General features: G+C 29.8%; 1 protein-coding gene across 1 annotated transcript in view; it reads left to right on the forward strand.

Annotated features, from left to right (window-relative positions):
• LOC112693707 (lutropin-choriogonadotropic hormone receptor) overlaps nt 1–23560 on the forward strand; it is a 113781-nt gene that overhangs the window by 83304 nt on the left and 6917 nt on the right. The window contains exons 7-15 of the mRNA XM_025568900.1: nt 3716–3787; nt 4984–5055; nt 8623–8691; nt 17709–17852; nt 18548–18688; nt 18752–18817; nt 20866–21009; nt 21091–21162; nt 22343–22650. Of these exons, the coding sequence (XP_025424685.1) occupies nt 3716–3787; nt 4984–5055; nt 8623–8691; nt 17709–17852; nt 18548–18688; nt 18752–18817; nt 20866–21009; nt 21091–21162; nt 22343–22650 (1088 nt within the window). The remainder of the gene's footprint in view (nt 1–3715; nt 3788–4983; nt 5056–8622; nt 8692–17708; nt 17853–18547; nt 18689–18751; nt 18818–20865; nt 21010–21090; nt 21163–22342; nt 22651–23560) is intronic.

Raw genomic sequence — 23560 nt, forward strand, 5'->3', positions numbered from 1 at the left:
TAAGAGAATCCTTTCGAATCACATTAGAAATGAAATCACTCTTATTTATTTTTCAACTATATTAACTAATGAATTCTCGAATTAATGTTATAACTATATGTAAATATATTTCGGATTAAAATAATTCGTGTGATACTCGTAACATATAATATTTGAACGTTTTCTATTCTTTAAAGTAATAATAATTATTACTTTAAATTATTTATTTTTTTTAATTTCTTTGATATTATTTGATTTTTATTTACATTCAATAATATGATAATATTATGTTATAGCTACAAATTAGCAAAGAAATTTTAAATATGTATAGCATAATTATTATTTTTTTATTTTGTTACTATTTATACGTTTGAAATTAACTGTTAATAAAATTTTCATCCAAAAGCACACTAATACTAATGAATTTATACTAAAAAAACGCGTCTATGTACAATATGCAACAACACATGTAGGAGTAATAAAACTTATTGAATCACCCTTTACTGTGAAACTTGGTCGATTTTTTGATATCCGTCAAAATAATATTTTGTGCACGGCTAAACGTATATTCGTCGTGTGTTGGGTACAACCAAGAGTTAGGTTTAACATTCGACATCTATCGTGCTCTCTTTCTGGAAACTTACATATGATTCCAAGACGTGAAAAATGAACAAGATCAGGTTTTATTGTTAGTACACATGTCGCCAGTTTTCCGACTCGATAAAAATACCCTTAGGGCCCGAGTGGCTGCGTTGCGTGACGAGAAAACTTTATTATTTAGGATTTTCAGTTGTTATTACTATATTCAGTTGCATTTATTTTATTTATTTTTTATCTTTCATTTTTTTCTATAAAATGCCTCTGTCGAAGATGGTAAAAATAAAAATATAAAATAAAAGTATAACATACGAATTCGAATTTATATCGTAATTCGCTTTTAAGGTTTAAAAATAGCAGTAGAATAAATTAACTTTCGTTAACAGTTTCTCGCAATACGACAATGTATGGTTTAGTGAAACTTTGAACATTAAGAAGATCACTTGAGTTAAATAAAAAAAGTACACCTTAAAAGTAACGGTTTAAAAATGTCTAAAAATATTTATAATATGATCGTGCACGATTGGATTTTTTTCGGAATTGTGTTATTTAAACAATCTTATGGAAATCAGTGTACAATGGTTTTTACGGACATAAATTTCGCTTAAATCTTGTTAAAAAAATGATCGTGCCACCAATAATCATATACTACACTCCCTCGCGTTGCATAATGCCAATCGACTTTGACTTCGATTATTTGGTGAGCATGTACCTATCGGGATGTCGTATTTCATCGAAGTAATGGCTGTACAAATCCGTGGTCTCGGCGTATGGTCTAATAATACAACATGAAATATTGAAAATATTTTACACCCGTTATACTATTCGGAATGGTATATGAATACGTTGTTTTTGCATTAATACATTAGCTACACATAATTCTACTATCATGGTCAATCAAGTGTGAGTGGAAAAATTGCTTACAATTTTATGTTACTCTTATAGTACTTCACATAGATTTAGTATGAATTAAGCAATGTATATTTGATTCATTTATTTTATAAAATTATATACAGTGGGGATTTCACCGCTGTGTTTGGTATATTATATATCGAAGGGGAAAAGGGTTCCCATAATAAGACAAATTTGAAGTTAAAGTCAAGTTTTTATTTTTATTAAAACATTAAAGGACTTTTAAACTATTATTGAAAAATAAATATACTTATTTCATATACTCTTTATTTAATCAACGTATCAAATACATAATATAACAGCCCACTGAAGACATTTGATTCAATTTAGCTTATTTTGATTTAAAAACATTTTACGTATACAATGTGAAATGTATATATATGCACATTGATTTACAAAGAAAATGGTGTAACATAATAGCAAAATGTCCCTAGATAAACCTCTTATACGGCATGTCTTTTCATATCCACGCGCTTATTTTTCTTGTCCTGTAATGGATCGTATCAGTGAAATATTACAAAACTCCATATTGTTACTACAGCTATTGTCTGTAACGAGTGCCGTTGATGTAGGATAACATGACGAAATAAATAATCGCAAGTACGTTCATCCATCGGAATCAATTTTTTCGTGTTTTAATTAGTACCGTTGGCACGTCCGTCGCAGCAATACGTCATCTTCCCCAGACTTGAAGTTTCATGTTCTTTAATAAAATCGCATGTGGTGATGGTTTCTGTTCTGAAGTGCATTTCACGTGTCACGTGAAACAATAATACTGACAGTATAATCGATGCAGTTTCTATGCCCGTCATTTGTAGTTATTAAACCTTGTTAACCGTCCATTTGATTTCCTGTCCCACCCAATTCGTCACTTATCGTTTCCCGTCAGACTCATAATCGGGGTACTTGTAAATCCGTTTCCAAATAAAAACGGTCCATTCGCATCTAACGGAACTCGCCGAGTAACAATCGAAATCGGAAATCAGGGTTAATCGTACTCGGAAATTAGTCAAACGTTTGTTGGGTGCGTCACTGTACGCGGTTGGTCGTCGCAGAAAATCGAAACATTTTACACACGGGTGGTTGTCAAAATTTTATGGTGGTGCGTGACAGCACACGAGTCTCGTTCGCAAAATAAAAAAAAACTGCAAGGATTATTTTATCCTTCACGACCTGTCGATGTTATTTTTGTGAAGGAATCATTCGCAGCTTATACTACTGCTTTTCGATGACTTTTCCGAAAAATTAATTTGAATTAATTTTAATCGATTTCCCTTATAATTCCGTTGCGCGTATAATACTTATCAAATGTAAAGTAACGTTACGGGCTCATGGTAGTATGACGAATTGAGTCCTACGAGCGATTAAATTATTGGGTGAATGAAACGCGTACCGTTTTATTCGTGTTCGGATTCCTTCAGGTCAAACCCGTTCGTATTAATCATTTACACTTCAATTGCACCGGTGGCTCCAGTGAGCACGGCATTTTTTGATTAATTGGTTTCTAAATGGAAGAAAATTATACGATTCTAAAGTGCACAAAACCGAAGATAAATTTTATTCAAAATTATAGATTTGTACTCGTTAAACGATCTATTTGCATTAAGAATGCGAACGATTTGAGAAAAAGAAACAATTCTACATTAATTAATTTTCACGATAAAGACGGAAAAGGTTTTAATCGTAATAAAAGTGATTACATCGAGGTGAACTTTAAATTAGTTTACATTCATTTAATTTCAAATCTAGAAACGCAAAAACAAATTGGTATAAATAAGTACGACAAAAACTCGGGACGCTTCGAAAAAAAAAATCAAAAAAAAAAAATAAATAAAATAATATATAAATATATAAATATATAAATACATAAGTATATTTATGGTTATAATTATTCAGCCGATAAGTTATTATTTGTAATTTTTTTCACATGTTATTCCAGATGAATTAATTACAGCTATATTAGATATTACGATTTTGTTTAATTGGTTGTTTGGATTCGCCTACAAAACAAATCATTTATAATACATTTAATAATTCGATTCAAATTCGCATGATTTAAGGATTAAAATAAATATTATCTGATTAACAATTAATATCCGCATCACTCATACGTCGAATTATGTTATTTCTGACATTGGTTTTACATTCGATTTTTTTCGTCGCGCATCGCAGTTTGTTTATATTATATTTTGATTATTTAAAATAAATCTTTAATGTTTATTTACAGAAACCTGGGAAGTAATTCAATTGTAGATATTTCAAATGACTCGTTTTCTTCGTTACCTAATCTGATCATATTGTAAGTACACAGAAGTTAGTTTATTTATTTTTTATCATTCGTTTTGATAGAAAAGTTATTTTTACATGCATGACATATATAATATTGTAAAAGTGTGTATATTTATTTAACGATAAATCTTACAAACAGAATAAAGTTACCGTAGATAGTATTATTATTTAAAATAAAAATATGGTATAACGATGGAAACCGGCCTTGATTTGTTATTAAAAACAACAGTAGCAAAATATAAGAAGAAACTATCATATTATACCCTAATAAATTTTGAAATAAATTAATTTTTATATAGCAATAACTTTTCGTTTAGTAAATCTTGTTTAAAAAGCCGTTTACATAATAATAATAATATTATTATTCAGCTAATTAATTTAAAAATATAAATTGTTCATTTTTAATCTTAGCCATTCGAAAAGTGTAATCACGTATAGTTATATTTAATTTTCGTTATATTATGTTAATTTCAATAATAAAATTGTTATATATTATTTAGATATAGGTATTATGATAGGTACACTTAAACATGTTTGTATCATGAAATAGCAATACGTAAAATCTATGTGTTTTCATACAGTATGATAAGTGTCCACTTTTAAAATTTAAAATTATTTGAAATATGGTGACGAAATATATTTAATAATTCAACGTTATCAATGGAAAAGCTGACAATTTGTATTTATTGTCCACGGAGCATAAAATAAGGTTTCTATTTTGTTTATGGTGGCACATTTTTTTAAAGCTATAAATATAACAATTTGTATGTTATACTATTTCAAAGTATATTTTTGACACTTATAGCTTGCCTATTTCGTGATTCGAAGCAATAAATTCTGGGTCCCAACACGGTACACGATGTTTTGTATAATTTGTTAATGGTTTTACATATTAGCGAACGATTTGTATTTTCGTTATACAAATTTAATTTATATGATTACAAAAATAATATTTTGATATACCTATGTGCTCCAATAATAGTAAATTAAATTAATTTATAATCAATTGCAGACCCAGAAAAGGAAGCCTTCCTGAATAATATTAATAAAAAAAATAATAAATGAGATTTAATTTTGAATTGTCGTTTACAATCCGTCAAATAACTATATGATATACTTATACACATTTTTATTTATCATGTATTGTACTGACAGCGTGTACGTAGTTTTTCCTAGTTATATAACATTGTTGTATTATATTTATAGGCTACTTAAGAGAAATCAAATAGGTTCAGTTGATGAAACTGCGTTTGAGAGCCTCACTTCTTTGAAAATATTGTAAGTATTTTGACTTGATATTATAATTTCTATCACAAGCATGGAAAATATATTTTTAATTTTTATTTTATTTCATTATAATTCAAAATATTATAATTTTTAGATGAAAGGAATCTTATTTTTATTTTGATTGTTAAGTTATTATGTTTTTTATTATACATTTAATTATTTTAAATATAATACAAAACATTGCAATCTTACCTTGGTTCTTGAATTTAATCATTTTTAAAAATATTTGAATATATTCAGTTAAACGTTTATTAAGTTATAAAATGGTTTTAATTGCATTTTTTTATTATTATTTATACTAAGAACGTTGCGTGATACTTCAAACTCTTCAAAAGTTTGTAAGCAAAATTTCTTTATTTAATATGCTTAGATTTTTTAAAAATATTTTTAATTTTATAATAAAATCATTTTTTTTTTTTAGGTCAAATGACCTATAAAATGTAGTCTTTATTATATACTGTGTTTATAATAAGGAGATATGTGGTAATAATGATAACTATAACCTAATTTTTGAACCGAGAGGATTAAATATACTAAATGGAAATATGTTTTTATGTTTCTTTTTAATACTCATTTTAAATTTTATATTTAATTCAAAACAATTACTGAAATATAAATTTATGTGTAAAAATAATTTGATATTTTCAAAAGATTTTTTTTTTTTTATTTCAAACGAAATTATATTACATGTTTTAATGCAATACGAGTTTAATTTGATTTGACAATTGTTTTACTTTTAACAAATTAACTATTTTTCTTAAATATATAAGCACATTTAATCAATTTAGTTTAATTTAAATAAATTTTTATGGCAGTAGATTCAAATATATTATGTATCTGAGGAAAATTAATTAACTTTTCAAAAAAAGAAATATTATATTTGATGGTTTAAAAAAACCTGTCAGAATAACTTTATTATTAAAATTATTTGTAAAGAAGATTATATTTTATAAATTATAATTTATCACTTAACACTTATTAAATTAAATTTTTTTTATTTACATTTTTTCTATTGTATGACTTCATTAACAACGTATCAGTCAGACACCGATTGTTATTTTTTTTAAAAATGGTTTTTACAAATTAATTTAAAGTCAATATTAATTACAGTTATACTGTTCATTATAACTTAGTTTTTTTATTTAACTTAATATTGTTTTAAATAATTAAATAACATAATATGTATAACACAATTGCTACATGTATTTCAATTCGAATACAATAACGAAGCTTTTACACAGTTTGTACCAATATACGTTCGGCTAAAATATTTTACCGTTTACCATAGTATAACAACAGCCAGATATATAGTTTGAAATATCCTGCTAGTGACTTTCGGTTAAGACCTTTAACGCAAACGACTAAAATCATTTTATACCAAACGGAGGTTGCTGATGCTGCTGCCCATCCCCAAGGGAAGCATTGTTTAGGCTAATTAATATAGTATATTTATATGTTTTGCACGATGAAATATTGCCTTTGGAGTTGGTATTGTTATTATTATCAAGACCAATTTTGTGATTTGTAATTTAGCACGAACAGAGACTAAAATTTATACTTAAAAATAATTCCCATCTTGTTTTTGTTTTTAATTTTTTTCAACTTCTATTTTCAATTGAAACTCAACTGTTCATTAGGTAAATATAAAATCCAAATTATTTGTAATAATGAACAGAATAGCACTCTAACAAATGTTTTTTTTTTACTGTTCATAATTGTCGTGTAATAACGTCGGATTACTGAATAAATAATTTGGTTATTTAACAATCGACATTGTATTCGTTTCGTGGAGAAAAAAAAAGAGAGAGAGAGTGAATACTAATTAAATTATGTTTTTATCGAGTTAATTTTCGAATAAATCGTATACACATGAAAATACTTATTACACATACGACTTATTTTATTCAAAGTGATCATCGAATACAAATTGTTTACAATAATTTTTATCTCTCTCAGGCAAGAAAATACTTGGAAAAGATTATTATTTTTCTTTTCATATGAATATAAACCATGTGAGATAGCATTATCGAATATCGGGTAAGCCCCGCGGAACACTGTTGGTGGCGGTCAGTTGGCCGGTTATTACTTTTTATGCAGTCGCTGTTAAGTGGTCCAAAATAATTCTGATTTTCTGGTGGCTGTTTTCCGGTCTTTTTCTCTCCCGGGTAGACAAACGGGGAGGGTAAGGACGTACCAGATACCACTCTCCAGGGATTAATCGTTTCAGATCGTTGACCGGAGCGATAGTAAAAACCGTATTCCTTGTATATAAAAACACAACCCTGCCGTTACGTGTCGTTTTTGGACCAAAATAGTGTATAATATAATTCATCCGTTTTCCTATACGCTGCAGCAATATAGTCGCAGCGCGCGCAAACGCTAGTGACAATAATAATAACAATAAGAATAAAAAGACACGTGTATAAAAATAAACACAACTTAAAAGGACAAGACACGCACTCGTTGAATACGTGTGTACTACTACCACGAAAAAAAAAAAAAAACACTGTCCAATTATCGTAAACATTTGACATCCTCGAGTTTCATCGAAGAATGCACTTTGCCGTAGATTGGTGGATATGATGTTCGGTTAACCGTTGTTTATTTTTTATCTTTTATTTTTTTCATTCTTTTAAAATAATATTATTCTTCGTTGCGCAAAATCGGACGGTAAAACATCATCATGGTATCTAAGATTTAAGAATCAGCAAGAACGTTATTTTAAAACGACTTGTTTAACATTACTAACTTGACATTGATAATTTGATGAAAAATTTTTATTTGTCTTTTCCTGAAAATGACGCACGATAAGTTTCCGATTAAAATTTGCTTTATATCTGTCCATTTTAATGCGTTCTCGATAAAATAATAGTATTATATTTTATATTTTTTACGAAAACTTACGAGAAAATCCCTGCAAAGTGCGTGTATTTCTCATGGTAGAAGCTGATGATCCACTGGCATAGGAAACAAACGAACGAACAAAGAATATAATCGGTTGACGTTGGTTTTACGTTGTCGTCTTAAAATACTCGGACGACAGTATGTTTCACGTCGTATTTAGCGGCGGGTCAAAGGGTCGCGATCGTCGTATATATTTCGATATATATATCCCCTCTTTTTTATTCATCCCTCCTCCCTGTCCATGGTGCAGGGTCGAAGACCTCTCCGGGATAATGGCATCACCGCCACCACTCCGTCGTGCACTGTTCATTAATAAATCGGACGGCATTTACGATTGTTATGATATATTTTTCACTCGGTCGTCGTCGTCTTGTCTTTGCCGTCTTAATAGTAACGATATAATACGTATAATTGTCACAATAGTACTAAAATTGTTTTTTACGAAACTGGAGATTATTACTGTACACACATCATTTCCACCACTTCTCTTTCGTATATTACATTTGTATTTTATTTCGTACGTTTTCGTGTGTGAACGATATTGTATGTATACACTTGTGTGCGCACGCGTGCATGCATGTTATTGTATGTGTGTTCTTACGTGTCTAGTACGTCATCTTATTATTATATTAACGTATACTGTGTGTTTTCCAGGGAACTCGATGACAATCAGTTGGATACGGTCCCGGCCGCTCTTGCCAAGTTGACATCTCTACAAGAACTGTAAGATAACAGTCATATTACTTTATTATTTTCGTTATAACTACCATAATATTAACTATATATTATAAAATTACTAAGCAGGGACGTCGGTATTATCCACCCTGATCAGGTTCGGAGGATTGAAAGTTCATCAGTTTCTATTCAATACGTAAATTTTAATGTTAAATTAATAATTAGTGTAAAAATTATGATCGATTATTGTTCACACGATATAAGTTGATTGGTTTTTATAACGAAACGGAAATATTTTTAATTCGTCAATTTTTATTTTTTCCCCTAAACTTCAGTTGATGTTTCCTGTCCAAAAATCAAACAATAAATTTGAGTCATGCCGATTGAAAACAATAATTTACTCTTGACCTTGTAGTAGAAATAGTTGAGGGAATACACCATAGATATTTGATGTTAATGTTTTCGATAAAATACATTTTATAAATTGTGAAGATGGAATTTTATTGTCTTACTTTTATAGATTTCGAGTGCTAAATATAAAAACATAAATAGTAAATTCAAATACTAAGCAAAAATAATAAGTGGCACATGTGAGACCTTACATAAAAAATTAAAAAATATAATTTTTCATTGAAGTTTTCATCTTTGAACCATATTCAAATGAGTTAAAATTGTGCACGATGTATTTTCACTTAATTGAACCGTTATTTATTATGCGTACGAGTAATATACCATTCATTCTATCGTATATTAATACTTTAAATAATCCAATACAAACTAATCGATAATTTCACGAATATAACCATGTTTAAATGAATATTATAGATTTTAGTATTCGTTATTTTTACCATTTACGTATGTACACAGGAATTGATATTTTCCCGTAAACGTTTCTTGCTATTTGCAAAGAATAGTACTTACCAAAGCTGTTTCATTAGATATAATAAGGACGGTAAAGTGACGCTCTCTTTTCGAAAATAATATGCTTGTACAAATGAATGAACAGCGAATGCGTGGAAAAAAAAAGAAAGAGGATATTAAGGAAGTAGAATCGCACCTCAATCGACGTTCAGTTGTGCGAAGGATCATGAACGATCGTTTAACAAATGACATACCAATGGAGAAGTAGCGTTGTCGTACTGACGTATTAGGCATTTTTTTAACTGTTGTCGATTATGAGATTTTTGGAAGCTTTTAACCCGACCTCTGATACATTACGCCCCATCACTTTAAACCAAGGAACCCAGCTGAATCTACCATTTAACGCTAAACACGGATATAATATATCTAGTATAATACACAACGAAAACAACAGCATTAATGATATACGCGTTAACTCGCTGAATTCGACCCACTGCGATTTCCTGTTACACTATTCCATCCCCACGGATATACCTCGAGCGGCTTCGTACGAACATCCCCAGTCGAGACCCTTATCGAAAGCGCAACTCATATCTCGCTTGCACTGCTAACTCATATATCCGTCACATACAAAAAGCTATGGTTTTATGTCATGTTTTTTTTTGGTTGCTCTTCACAAAACGTATTACATAACAGGGAAACTTTCCGCATTACATTTAGAACTTTCGTAAAACAATTATAATAACATGCTGTGTGAGAAAGATTACACGGTTAATAATCTTTAAAAAAATTACATTTTATTTTTTTAACTGTTTTCGATAAATTGTTGGCATAATTATTCCGGAGTACTACAATGGTGCAATGTGAAACGCGTAAGAGTGGTTATTAACCCGCCATGAGTCGCATCACGGTCTAAAACACCGTGAGTTTAGTATTTTACTAATAAGTCATTGTGAGTAATTTAATTTATTTCGTGGATTTTGTTACCTTTAATGTATACGTTAACCTATTTTTTTACATTATTTAGAACAATAAATTATTGTTTATCGAATTTATAGCTATTTTTAAACTCCGTACCGGTCAAAAAGACCGTGTGCTACTAAATTTAGTATCAATTTTGGTACGTATTATTTTCGTCGGCATCCAATTTTAAATGGAAAAACCAATAAACATCATATAATCCAGTCACTTACCTTTTATCTCTTCGAAGGTTGCAATATTATACGCGTCAAGATAGTTGTCACACACGTCATTACATACTTTCCGTCACAGGTGCATTATTCAAAAGGTATTATATTTTGTTAGTTGATGTTGATTATTATAATAAATATTAGGTAGTATAATATTCTATTCGTTATTACATAGGATATAATGAATCCAGAAAAAAATACTGGGTGGTTAGAAGAGAATATAAGTGAGGATGTAGATTTGTTAGAGTTTGATGACGAGAATGAATCAGATAAAAGTAACAATGAATTTGTTGAGAACACTAATCATAACTTTAATTCTGAAGAATCTGATGAGGAATGTGTAGAAAATTTAAATTTATGGTTATCGGGTCCACAATACATAAGCAAAGATAAAAAATCTTATTGGAATATGCATCAACCTTCTAAAAATACTCGCACAAGATCACATAATATAATAAGACAGCCAGGTGTAAAAAAAAAATGCTCAAAATACAAAAACTATAGAAGATGCGTGGAGATTATTTTTTCCTGATAATATACTAGAACAAATTGTCAAATACACTAATAAACGATTAGATAAGTTAGATCTAACTGTGCCAGAGAAAGAGATGTTCTGCCAACTAATTTAATTGAAATAAAGTCAGTTATTGGCCTTTTATATCTTGCTGGAATGAAAAAATCTGCGCATATAAATTTAGATGAATTTTGGTTTACTGATAACACGGGCATAGAACTTTTTCGATTAGTTATATCTTTACGTAGATTTCGTCTTCTTTTGCGTGCATTACGTTTTGATGACTCTGATACACGCGAAGATCGAAAGAAAAACTTGATAAATTGGCACCGATCAGAGTAATGTTTGATAAATTTATTGATAGGTCTAAAAATTACTACAATCTTAATCCAAATGTAACTATAGATGAAATGTTAGAAAGTTTTCGTGGGCGTTGTTCTTTTCGTCAATATATGCCGAACAAGCCTGCGAAATATGGAATAAAAGTGCACGCGTTAGTCGATTCTAAAACATACTATGATTTCAATATGGAAATATACGCAGGTCAACAACCAGAAGTTCCGTATAAAGTAGATAATAGTGCAAGCGCGGTAATCAAAAGACTGATAGCTCCCATATCTAATTCTGGAAGGAATATTACATGCGATAATTGGTACACTTTATTTCCAATGGCAAATGAACAACAAAAAATTCATAATTTGACAATGGTCGGGACTGTGAAGAAAAATTAAAGGGAAATACCTCCATTATTTACTCAAAAACTAAAAGAAAGACCCACCAACACAAGTATTTTTGATTTTCAAGAAAATATGACTTTATTGTCTTATTTATAAACCGAAACAAAATAAGATAGTGTTGTTACTATCAACCATGCATCACAGTGATGAAATTGACCAAGATTATGGGAAACATTTTAAACCTGAAATCATAAATTATTATAATTCTACAAAGGGCGGAGTTGATACTGTGGATTTTATGAAAAGAAATTATTCCACAGCCAGAAATAGTAATCGATGGCCAATGACAATTTTTTTTTCGTTGTTGAACATTAGTGGCATAAATAGTCAAATAATATATATAAGCAATACACAATATATTTTACCAAGAAAAAAATACATCTTTGATTTAGCAAAAGTATTAGTTCTGCCAGAAATTAAAAAAAGAATTCAAACTCAAAGTATTCCGATTTCAATAAAAAATATAATACATGAGATGGCACAAGACAAGAAAAATTTGAAAAACAAGGTAAGGTAGCAGGAAAATGTGGTTATCGTGATTGGCGAAAAAATAGAAAAACTAAAACTGTATGTGGAATATGTGAAACATATATTTGCAAAGAGCATAGCGGAAAAACAGTATGTGTTAATTGTTAAAATTCAAATGAGGAAAATTCAGAATAATATCAAAACTTTATTGTATTCTAACATATTTTTTCAATAAAATTATTTTTAATTTATTTTCACTTAATCTTAGGTATGATGATATATATAATTTTAAGTATAGTTTCAATAATATCAATTTCTATTGTAAAATATAATAAATAAATAAAGTATAATTTTTGTAAGTCATTAATAAATGTATTTGTATGTAAAATTTAAAAAAAATTATGAGATATAAGTGAACGGTCAAAAAGACCTTGTGCAACCACATGTGTTACATACAATGATGCGACTCATGGCGGGTTAACAATACAGTATTATAAACGCGCCGGTCGGATTCGATACGGTTTTCGGGTTTTATGATACCGACCGGAACATAATTCGCTGAGGAGACGCGAGTGATGATTCTATTTTTGTATTGAAAATCTTAACCTAGTTATACATTTGCAACACGCAGACGGACGACGTATGTAGTGCGATTATTAATACACAAATAACCATAGCGCAATCGTTTTGTACATTATTACGTATTAAACATTGATTTTATTTCTTTATCGTGGAATAACAATCATAGAATAACATTGCGCGTACCACTCGTACAATGTATGTCACGTTGTTTAATATCTTATAGCGATATTTTTTTTATGCTTTATGCGGTTTTATTTTGGTCCTGAAATGGTTACAAAAATAGGGTACTAACGATAAATTTAATTTAAACGTGCGCAATAATGTGCTCGGTAGTTAAAAATTAATTTATAGATACCAAAAGAAATAAACGGATATAATATGATAATAATTTAAAAATTCATTTTTTACCAGATGTTAATAGCTCCATTGAGAATTTTAACGATATTCGAGTTATTTCTCAACGACGTGATTGTAAATTTATTTAGGGGTTTTCGTTCGTTCGGGAGAGATGGGGGAAAACTACACCGCTTAGAACGGGCACATGTAAATTCCGCCCGAAAAAAATTGATAGTTAATAAACACTTCCTACATATAACTTATAAGTTATAAGTAAAAAGTTCTTATTACTTAATGAAGATTAAAAGTTTAAAGTTACTTTTATTTGTATTTTTCGATCAAAATCGTATAGGTTTAATAGCCAATAGATTTATAAAGAATAAATGTATTACTTACTGTTAATAAACAAATTTCTGAATATGTCTTATTAATCATATTATTACTGATATAACATAGGTTAATCATTATAATTTATAATTAGGTATTTAAATTTAAAAAAAATATATATACAAAATTATTAAGTAGGTATTTAAATAAATATATACTTCACGTATTGCGTCAATAATTAGCACATATTATAAGTCATGAATAGTGTATATCGTATAAAATTGTTAAAAATCGTAAAAACAGTAATAATTATAACAATAAAAACGGGTCAAAATATCACTTCCATATTATTGGAACACAATTTATAATATTTCTATCTGATATTTCCAATTATTAGATCCACAATAAGTGGCAAAGCTAATAATATATAACATGTTGACGATTGTCGTCTGAGATATGTTTGTTCTGTGTTCATTCGAACATTACAGTCACAGAACGCTTATTTTAAAAATATTTATTTTTTCGGGCGGAATTTATAAGTACCTTTTTACTTGGATATTTTTCCCGGGCGGAATTTACCATAGACCTTGTTTTTACCTATTCATTTGGGGCGGAAATTACAATCGCCCTTTAGAATACCGTTGCTTTATCTTTTTCAACGCCTTTGAGGTCCCAGAGTGCTATTTTTATAATTTATTGTACATGCGTATTACACAAAAAAATATAATTTTGCTATAAAAACTAAAATAATATAAAATATAGGATTTTTTAAATGCATTTTCTCTTGCCAAAAACAAAAAAAAAAAAATTAAAATCAACTGCATAATGCATTATTTACCTTCTAGATTCATTCGTCATCGTACCTCGGTACGAGACGGAAGAATTAATACCTAATCACTGTAGTACCATAACGATATTATAATTTATAACGATTTCTATAATCATATTAGATCATTGTAATTTTTTATTTTTCTTTGTTTTTTTTCATTTGATTATTGATATAGTTACCTAAATGAAACATCCATGAATGTTTATAAATTCACTATTTGGAACGGGTCCAACAGTTTTGGTTACATCCAACATTAACAAATAATTATTGTTAATCTTTGGGATAGAGTTTGAACAAGTTCCAAAAAAAAAAAATAATAATAATAATAAATAAACTAATACGAAACGGCTTTTGATGTGTTTTTATAAACTTTGCATGATGTGATAAAACCCTTTTATGTAAAACGCTAGTAACGTGTTTAATGACACGATATGAAATAATAAAAACCGCAATAATAATAATAAGTAATTATTTTCGAACAGAAATTAGGTAAAATAATACATATTGTGTATCAGACGAACTGTTATTCCATATTCTAACTTTAGTAATTGTAATCGTTTCGTGTGACTGAGAGTTAAATTAATAATATACAAAATGTATTAAAGACTAACATTATTAATCAAAAAAACGGAAAATTATTGTATAGAATTGTATAAAATAATGGTCGTTACTTTAATTTATATTTTTTTCATACAACGACCGAATCATGTAGTAAATTAAACACAATTCGCGATTTTCAGCTATTTATATTCAAATGACGTAGTTAATAATTTTATAAAGCCTGTAAAATGATTTATTAGATTGTCTAATTTTAAGAAACATAAAATATTCATACATTAATGAGTTCGAGATAAAATAAGAATATTACAAAAATGTTTATAAATTTAAATCCTACATTAGAATAAGTTAAAATATTATGTGAATTTGAGGTTTAGATGTTCATACAGTGTGATTTGAACGCGAAGAATTCATACACATTTGTTTTCATACAAATCCGAAGTCCTTAGAAATTAAATGACACTTAAAAACGAATTCAAATAATTTTCTTTACTTATTTTATACGTTTAAAAATGTTTGTAATAAATAAATAATACATTTACCTTGCAAATCGACTGATAAAACATTTGTTTGGCGTCGATAAGATTACTTTGTACATACCCTGGAAAAAAAGTGAAGTGTATTAAAAGTAAAGTAGAGCGTAGTTCAGCAAATGTAAAAATGTAAAACTAATCTTAAAAAAGATTATGCGGAGTAAAAGGGGTAAAATTACTATGGAAAATTGGTACTGTCTCCGAGGTGAGTTGTACAATGTAAACCATTTAATTTTACAACATTTAATGATTCATCGAGTGCTGTGTTGAGTTAAGACTCGTGTCAGGATATATACCATAAAAACTGTACACTGCAGTAGTGTTAAAATTGCGAACAAGGTATAGGCTCCAGCTGGTACTGGACGTAATTATCGATAACAATTACCGTTTCTAAACAATGGAAACGTTATCCCGGTTTGGTTGAAAAAAAAAAAAAAACACGATCCTAGCGACGCCAGGGAAAACGGGGTCTTGAGTCCCGGCACCACCGTGTCTTCCTGCGGACTTATCAGAACATTATTTCACGTGCGAGGTACGCCGCGTGAGAATTTACGACTAAGATAAATAATGTTAACCGATCGGCGCACCCGAACTGACCTACATACGGTGCGCGGACCTTCCGCCGGGCTGAATAGACGCTGAAGCCGCGATGGGGATCGCGTGGCCAGATAACGCTGGACGGTTAACATTTAATCGACGTTCAATATATCGTATCCGACGTGTTATCGTCGACCGTGATCGCACGCGGTCGTCACGGCAGAAAAAAGATTTAGGGTTTCCAAACAATCTACATCACGTCCCCATGACTGTACGTCCACAGATGGTGACACGAATTCCCGGGGTACGAGGTTATCATATTAGTGATTTCGTAATGAAGTGGAAAAAAAATACTAATAATATAAACAATAACGATAATAAATAATACTAACCGACCACATATTTGTGATCAGTACTGCAATTTGAAATTTTCTAAAATCGATTAGACCATCGACTGTTTTTCGGGAACGCTAAACGTATATTTCTTTAAACTCAAAAAATAATAAATAAATAAAAATAAAAAAAACCGTTTACAGTTGCAAATAAATACTTGTTGTACAGCCAAAAGCCAATAAATCTAAAGTCAATGACCTTTGTTTGGGGATTTTATTATTTTTAATAACAAGTAAGTCGAGAAATGGTTAAAAGACTACAAAAATACATAAGTTGGTTGGGGTTTATAAGACACGTGTAGTTTCTTGCACCTTGACGAGTTGGTGTAAACTCCCTTTATTTTTTTTTTTTTAAATATAATGACATTCAATTAATTTAATTTTCCAATGAGAGCACTGAAAAAAATATGTATAGATTAAGGAGTGACGTAAAAAGTCTATGATAAAAAACACAGTCATTTGTTATAACGCACCAATGACGTATTTTAATAACGAGATGATCATTATCGTTGAACAGAGATCGTATTAGTTTGGGCATGTCTCGTAGTATTTAAAATGTTCAAAACGGATCGATCAAAAACAACAGCTGTGAACCGTTCAAGGGGTGTCGAGAGAGTGAAAGTAGTTTGACCTAATTTTAGTGGTCAAAAGTTGTGTCCCTAACGGATTAAAATTTCTCTTGTTCGTATTGTAATTTTAAACGCTCGTTAATTTCATCATATATTTTTTATTCGTTACTATTTTTTGTGATGTTTCACTAATGTTCAATCACAATTCAAACTGTACCATTTAGAAAAGGTTAATATTTTTTAAACTATCGAATTCAGGTGTTTGGAATCGTCGTTGATTTATTTTATTTATTTTATGAAATGCTTGATTTAATATAAACAAAACGATGAATACATAATATTCGCATGATTCTTAGTAAGTTATTGGTTCGAATTCCTGAATTAGAATTTCCTGCAAAAATATTTTTTCACATTGCCAACTAATCCATTGCGCGGGATAGATACTCTACAGTCCAACCCGTTTGGTTTTACGTGGCTGCGTTATGAAAATATTTACATATCGTACTCCATGAACGACTATATTTTATCGCTATGGTAAAATATAATAATCTATTACTATTGTCAAACTTTCGGGGTTTTGAATTTCTTCTACTGATTTGCTGAACTTGCCGACCGACTGACTCTTTTTTCAGATCATTGTCCGGCAACAAAATTAAGTTCGTGCCCGATGGAATTTTGCAACGGTCGCAAGGTCTGGCACTCCTTGAGCTCAAAGGCAACCCTCTGATTGGCGTGCATCCGTATGCGTTTGCTTCACTACCGAAATTGAGAAAATTGTAAGTATGCTACATGAAATCCGAAAACTTGTCAAAACGCTACCAATGGTAATTATCGATACAAATCATCTATTATCATACATACGTGTACACTGATCGTCAATGGATAAAACCTTTGCATTTATGTTACACTATGAAAACGTACATTGGCGGAGAGGTGATCAAATATTCATCATTGGTTTTTCCGTGCCTATTTCACTGTATTGGATATCGCCGAAATAAATAAACTTATTTACGAGTTATATCTAAACTTCAACGCTTTAATTTGTTCAACATCTACAGGGTTAATAAATTAATCGTTTTATTTACTTAGCTTATTATTCAAATTGATAATCGATTATTTTGTTTAACGAACCAAATTAATGGCATTGAAATAGCTGCAGTGAATTTTAATAATTACTAATGTAAAATCTATTCAAACATGTCATACAAATAGCCATTGCACGTAGTTAGCTCTACCTTTTTTCATTTTAAATTTTTAATAATTTTACTTTTAAGGCAGAAATTATCATTGTATATGAAAATTCCATTGTACAGTAATATTGTTCAGTTGTATCTAACGAAATTGTGCCATAACGTTCATTACTTATCAGATTTTATTAATATTGCACCTGTCCAACGTCCTGAAGACCGCTTTCCGTTATCATCACTATTATAGTTCTACTTAATAATTATTATTTGTTTTCGTTTTCCAGAGTCTTGTCCGAAGCCAGAGAACTAACAGAATTTCCGAATCTCAACGGCACGTCGGCGCTCGAAGTGCTCAGGATCGACAGAGCGAGTATTTATTCGATACCGGACTCGCTGTGCACGACGTGCCCTAAATTGAAAAGCCTGTACGTATACAAGATAAGAGTGCATTTACAGATCGAGATGAATCTAATAGTTTATTGTTTTAGCGACATAAAATCGAACAGATTATCCAGGATACCGAATCTCAACAAGTGCAACGATCTCCGGGTTCTGTGAGTTGATTTTAATTATTTGAAACTCTTAAATTATTTCATCCCACGCGTCGAGAATGGCGGCATAATATGAAAATGTCAATATGTGATTTATTTTCGATCGTGAATATCATAATGTAATGCTATTATTATTATGCAAGTAGGTTGTATAAATTAAAAGGCAATGGACCACAACACAATTTAATACACGTAGCCATCGTTATTAGTGTTTTCGATATGAATTGATTAAAACGTTTACAGTAATCAGTGTTGAGACTTAACTACGAGTAGACGATTTCATCCCACATAAAATAAAATACTCTCAGGCGTGTTTCTTTCAATATAAAACAGACATTTCATTTTTTTTCGATTAACTATCAAAATAGTTGTCAACACAAGGCATCCGTTGAGACTTAGATTATACACAATGGATAGAAAGTTATAGCCTATGCACGCGTAATCAGTATGTGAAAAATAGCAGATGGTATTAAGTATCTTTTAAGTCCTCCTTAAGTCTCTAATACACGTACGTAAACAAGGAGTCACTGTCTTAGTAGTTTTAACAATGCACTCGATGACGCAGTGGTGACGTTTGGCCTAATTGCAATGCATCATGTGATATACTATAGCTTCATGCAATACGTATGATTTATGTCTTGAAACGAGGTTTGACGTATTGTTCGATATATAATCCTTCACGTAATTATGCTACTACGATAACGCACTTGCAATAATTTCTATCGAATGTACGATCTATGATCTAAAATTATTTAATTTTTAATTTTTCTTACTCGACTAAGAACGAAAGGTTGTTTTATTGGTTTAACCCAAAGAATAATACAGAATGTCTGTTATTTTTTTCTTGAAAAAAGAGTTTGGTATTAAATATGATTTATGTCAAAATGTAATGGGAAATTATCTAGTGAGATGATAAAATATTGACCAATAAAACGTACAACCTAATCTAATTGACAATGAATTGGCATTCGAAATACAAAAACGGTTTTATAAAAATGATATTATTCACGATGGAAAATGTATAATCTCGTCACTGATACACTGGTAATACGCATAATATTTAGTATTGGGACTTATCTAGATAGATTTTTTGTCATATTTTATCTTATCTAGATAAATAACGCTAAGTTATCTAATTATTTATCTATGATAAAAATTTTACTTATCTAGATAACTGTCTGTATTCTTGCCAAGATTAGAGTTATTTTTATTCTTATACGGAGACGAATCCAACAAATCAGAGATCTTCAAAATCGGTCCAGCCATTCTTGAATTATAAATTCTGTAAATAAACTGACTTTCTTTTATACATATAAATATTGTATTCATAACCATAATTCGTGTATTATTAATAAGTAATTATTATTTCTTGGTATGACATTTTGTTTATATTTTCATGCCGAGAAAATACTTTTGGTATTTTTAAACTTAATTTCTTATTTTTCCATGGAAGTTCCAAATATAGTAGGTATTTGATTTTAGTATACTCATGTAACTCATACGCTGAATAGTCATAACTTCACTCTTGGAACCTGTAAAGTCATAATTACTTATAGAATAATGAAAATCAAAAAATTAATATTATATGGAAAACATTATTGTTAACTAAAAATAATTTTTTATGTATTCTATATTTATCCTGATACGAACAGAGCAATTTTTATTATTATTTTTTTTTTTGTGTAAGATTTTAGTGATTAACAATCATTAACTATTTTACATTATATATAAATACTGCTTAATGTTGCACTACATTACGACAATAAACATTAAACACCTAGGTACCTATTGATAATAATGATTATAATTGAGTCTTCATAGATATTATTAGAATATGAAATATTGACCAAAAATAACATTTTTAAAAATATCTTTTTTTTTTATCTAGACAAATTTGGACTATCTTTCATCTTCATCTAGATAAATTTTGCATCATCTATTCCCATAACTAGTTACATTGCTCGTAATGCAATATTATATTGCGATATCGTGAAGCTGACCTCCCATATAGTTACGTTATCCGACGTTTTACGCTTAGTTTGATTTTCCAGGGACTTGGCAAACAATCACATAAGTTCGCTGGAAGGGTCATTGTTTCTTAACCTATCTCACCTTCACGACCTATTACTTGGTCACAATTATATTACCGAGGTGCCCAGAGACGCGTTCCGCGGATTAGTTCAGCTTAAAGTTTTGTAAGTAAAACTACCTCGGACTTTGATCAAGTTGATAGATGGCGCTATATAACGATCATAATAAAACTTTTGTTGTTACAGGGATTTGGAATCGAACAAAATTCATCAGATCAATGATGAGACGTTTTTGTCGTTCACCCAATTAGAAGACCTGTAAGTGTTCATTAACTTCTTTCTTATACGTGTCAAACGCAAATTATGACTTAATGAAGTTAATATAAATTTAAGATTATCTTGGAAGGCTAGGAAAAAAAAAGATTACTTACTGTTATTTCATATATTGGCATTTAAATAATTATAATCATTAATCCAAAAAATTCTAAACATTGTTATCAAAATGATTTCTAAATTTCACTTCAACAATTAGCCCATTTCTTACATCTCCCAAATATCTTCTTACTTTCGTCCTAAATGGAAATAATTTTCCATAAACACACAAATTATATCTCTCTAAATATTAGAGAGTTTTCATTAAATAGTTAATTTATGCTTATTATTATTATTAAGATTAATCGTATTAGGTACATATTATTGTTATCATATGTAAACTATCGATGTATTATATATTTTATTGTCAATCCGTAATGCTTTATTGGTAAAAATTCATTTAATTTGAAAAAAAAAATCGAAATAGTAATATCGATTGATAGCAGTTATAAATCGATAGATTGCACACTACTTTTTACTTTTGTGAAAATATAAAAATATTTCTAAGTTTACATCGTTACGGCAAGAGCGCACTCACTTATTCTGTTGAAATGATATCGTATTGATTTTACACTACGAATTTGTTACATGTATAAAAATAATATATGCCAACATCATACATTGTACATTGTATACAAATAATATATGTCAATAATTTATATGTACATATGTTCTGAAGAAAAAAAAAGAAAAGGAAAAGACCCTTGGGGAGCCCAAAGTTCAGATGGGAAGTTATAGATAAGAGGGATGTATAAGAATTAGAAGGCGGAGTAAACTGGTAGGATTTGACAGTGAACAGACACGGCTCGAGAATTGCTTGTGAGTCCGGATGGTCCTAGCAGCTGAATATACCAAAGAAAAAGAAGTCGTTCTATATGTTAATCGAAAGCGCTTTTAGCTAAATAATAGATAGGAAAAGTCTAGCGATATTTTACTAAAAAAAAAAAAAAAGAATAATGCGGTACAAAGCTAAGGATAAAAGGGATAAATATTTTACGGGTTGCTATAATAACGCGCGAAGATTTGGTCGTAGTTAAAATTGGACGAAATAATTGTATGGTAGTAAAACTGACTGAAATTGATTGAAAATTCTGTTTAATATTCAAATTTTTGTTTCCAAACACAGGAACGTGGGGAAAAACGTGTTTGAACACTTGCCCACCAAAGGTCTGGAGAAACTGCTACACCTGAAGACGTTCAACAATCCCAACCTGAGGCAGTTCCCGTCGCCCGAATACTTTCCTCGGATCCAGTCGCTGGTTCTGTCCTACGCATACCACTGTTGTTCGTTTCTGCCGCTGCAGTCGTCCGATGACGACCCACCCACATCCTCGCAGACCAGCCTCCACGAGTCCGTCATATTTCCGGCCAATGAAAACGATTTCGATATGACCCTATGGAACTCTAGCATGTCAGACATATGGCCGCAACTACGTTAGTACAATATCACCATCTTACTTATCACATACGATATCTCATTTAATACCTACGATTTTACTGATCATTGAGGGTTGACATGTTGTCCAAATACATGGTCCATTATAGACGTTGAACCGATCGGTGTATTTTGTTTCTGATTTATATTTTTTCAAAATGTTTGAATTTCGATTTAAATTTCAATACCATCGATTAACTAACGGAAACTACCGTCCGTCGTACATAAAAACGAAACTTTCCGTTTTATTGGCGAACAGAAGCGAAAAGGTTGTAGGTCGACGATTTTGATCTCTCAGTTATTTATTCTTACGATAGGTATCTACTTATACTATTTTAATCTATTTCCACTTTCGTCATTTTTTCCATATATTTGATCATGGATTGTTTTTATGTTCAATGTTACGTATCTTAATTCCAAGCGTTCTAGAATATTAGTATATTTGATTTATTTATATGTTCAAAAGTAAATATTTTCCGATTATCCAAATCAGGAGTATGACCATAATGGGTCTTATTATTCTTAATTTATTTGTTTTTATTTTATTTTATTTCAAGTAGTAGTGTTACATAAATGTGACTTTTGTTTTCAAGTTACGTTATTCCATTTAGTGTTTTTCGTGGGAATAAAAAATTTCAAAAAAATTTTAAGATTAACAAGTTAGAGTAATTTTATTCTTTTTTAACGAGATCTGGAAAATTTTCAAGTTATTAAACTTTCATTTTTACTCTACAGTAAATTTTCACCTCTAAATTTAGATTAACAATTATCATTACGATCTAATATTTAGAATTTAAAAATGTTAAATACACAAAACGATGAAAAAATTATTTGACTTTTTCGACTTTTTTTTTTCAAGTTCTAATAATTTCGTCAAAGCATTATCCAGACGAACTCACCATTAATGAT

This window comes from Sipha flava, unplaced genomic scaffold (genome assembly GCF_003268045.1).
Source record: "Sipha flava isolate LNK unplaced genomic scaffold, YSA_version1 117_pilon_pilon, whole genome shotgun sequence".
Taxonomy (NCBI): Eukaryota; Metazoa; Arthropoda; class Insecta; order Hemiptera; family Aphididae; genus Sipha; species Sipha flava.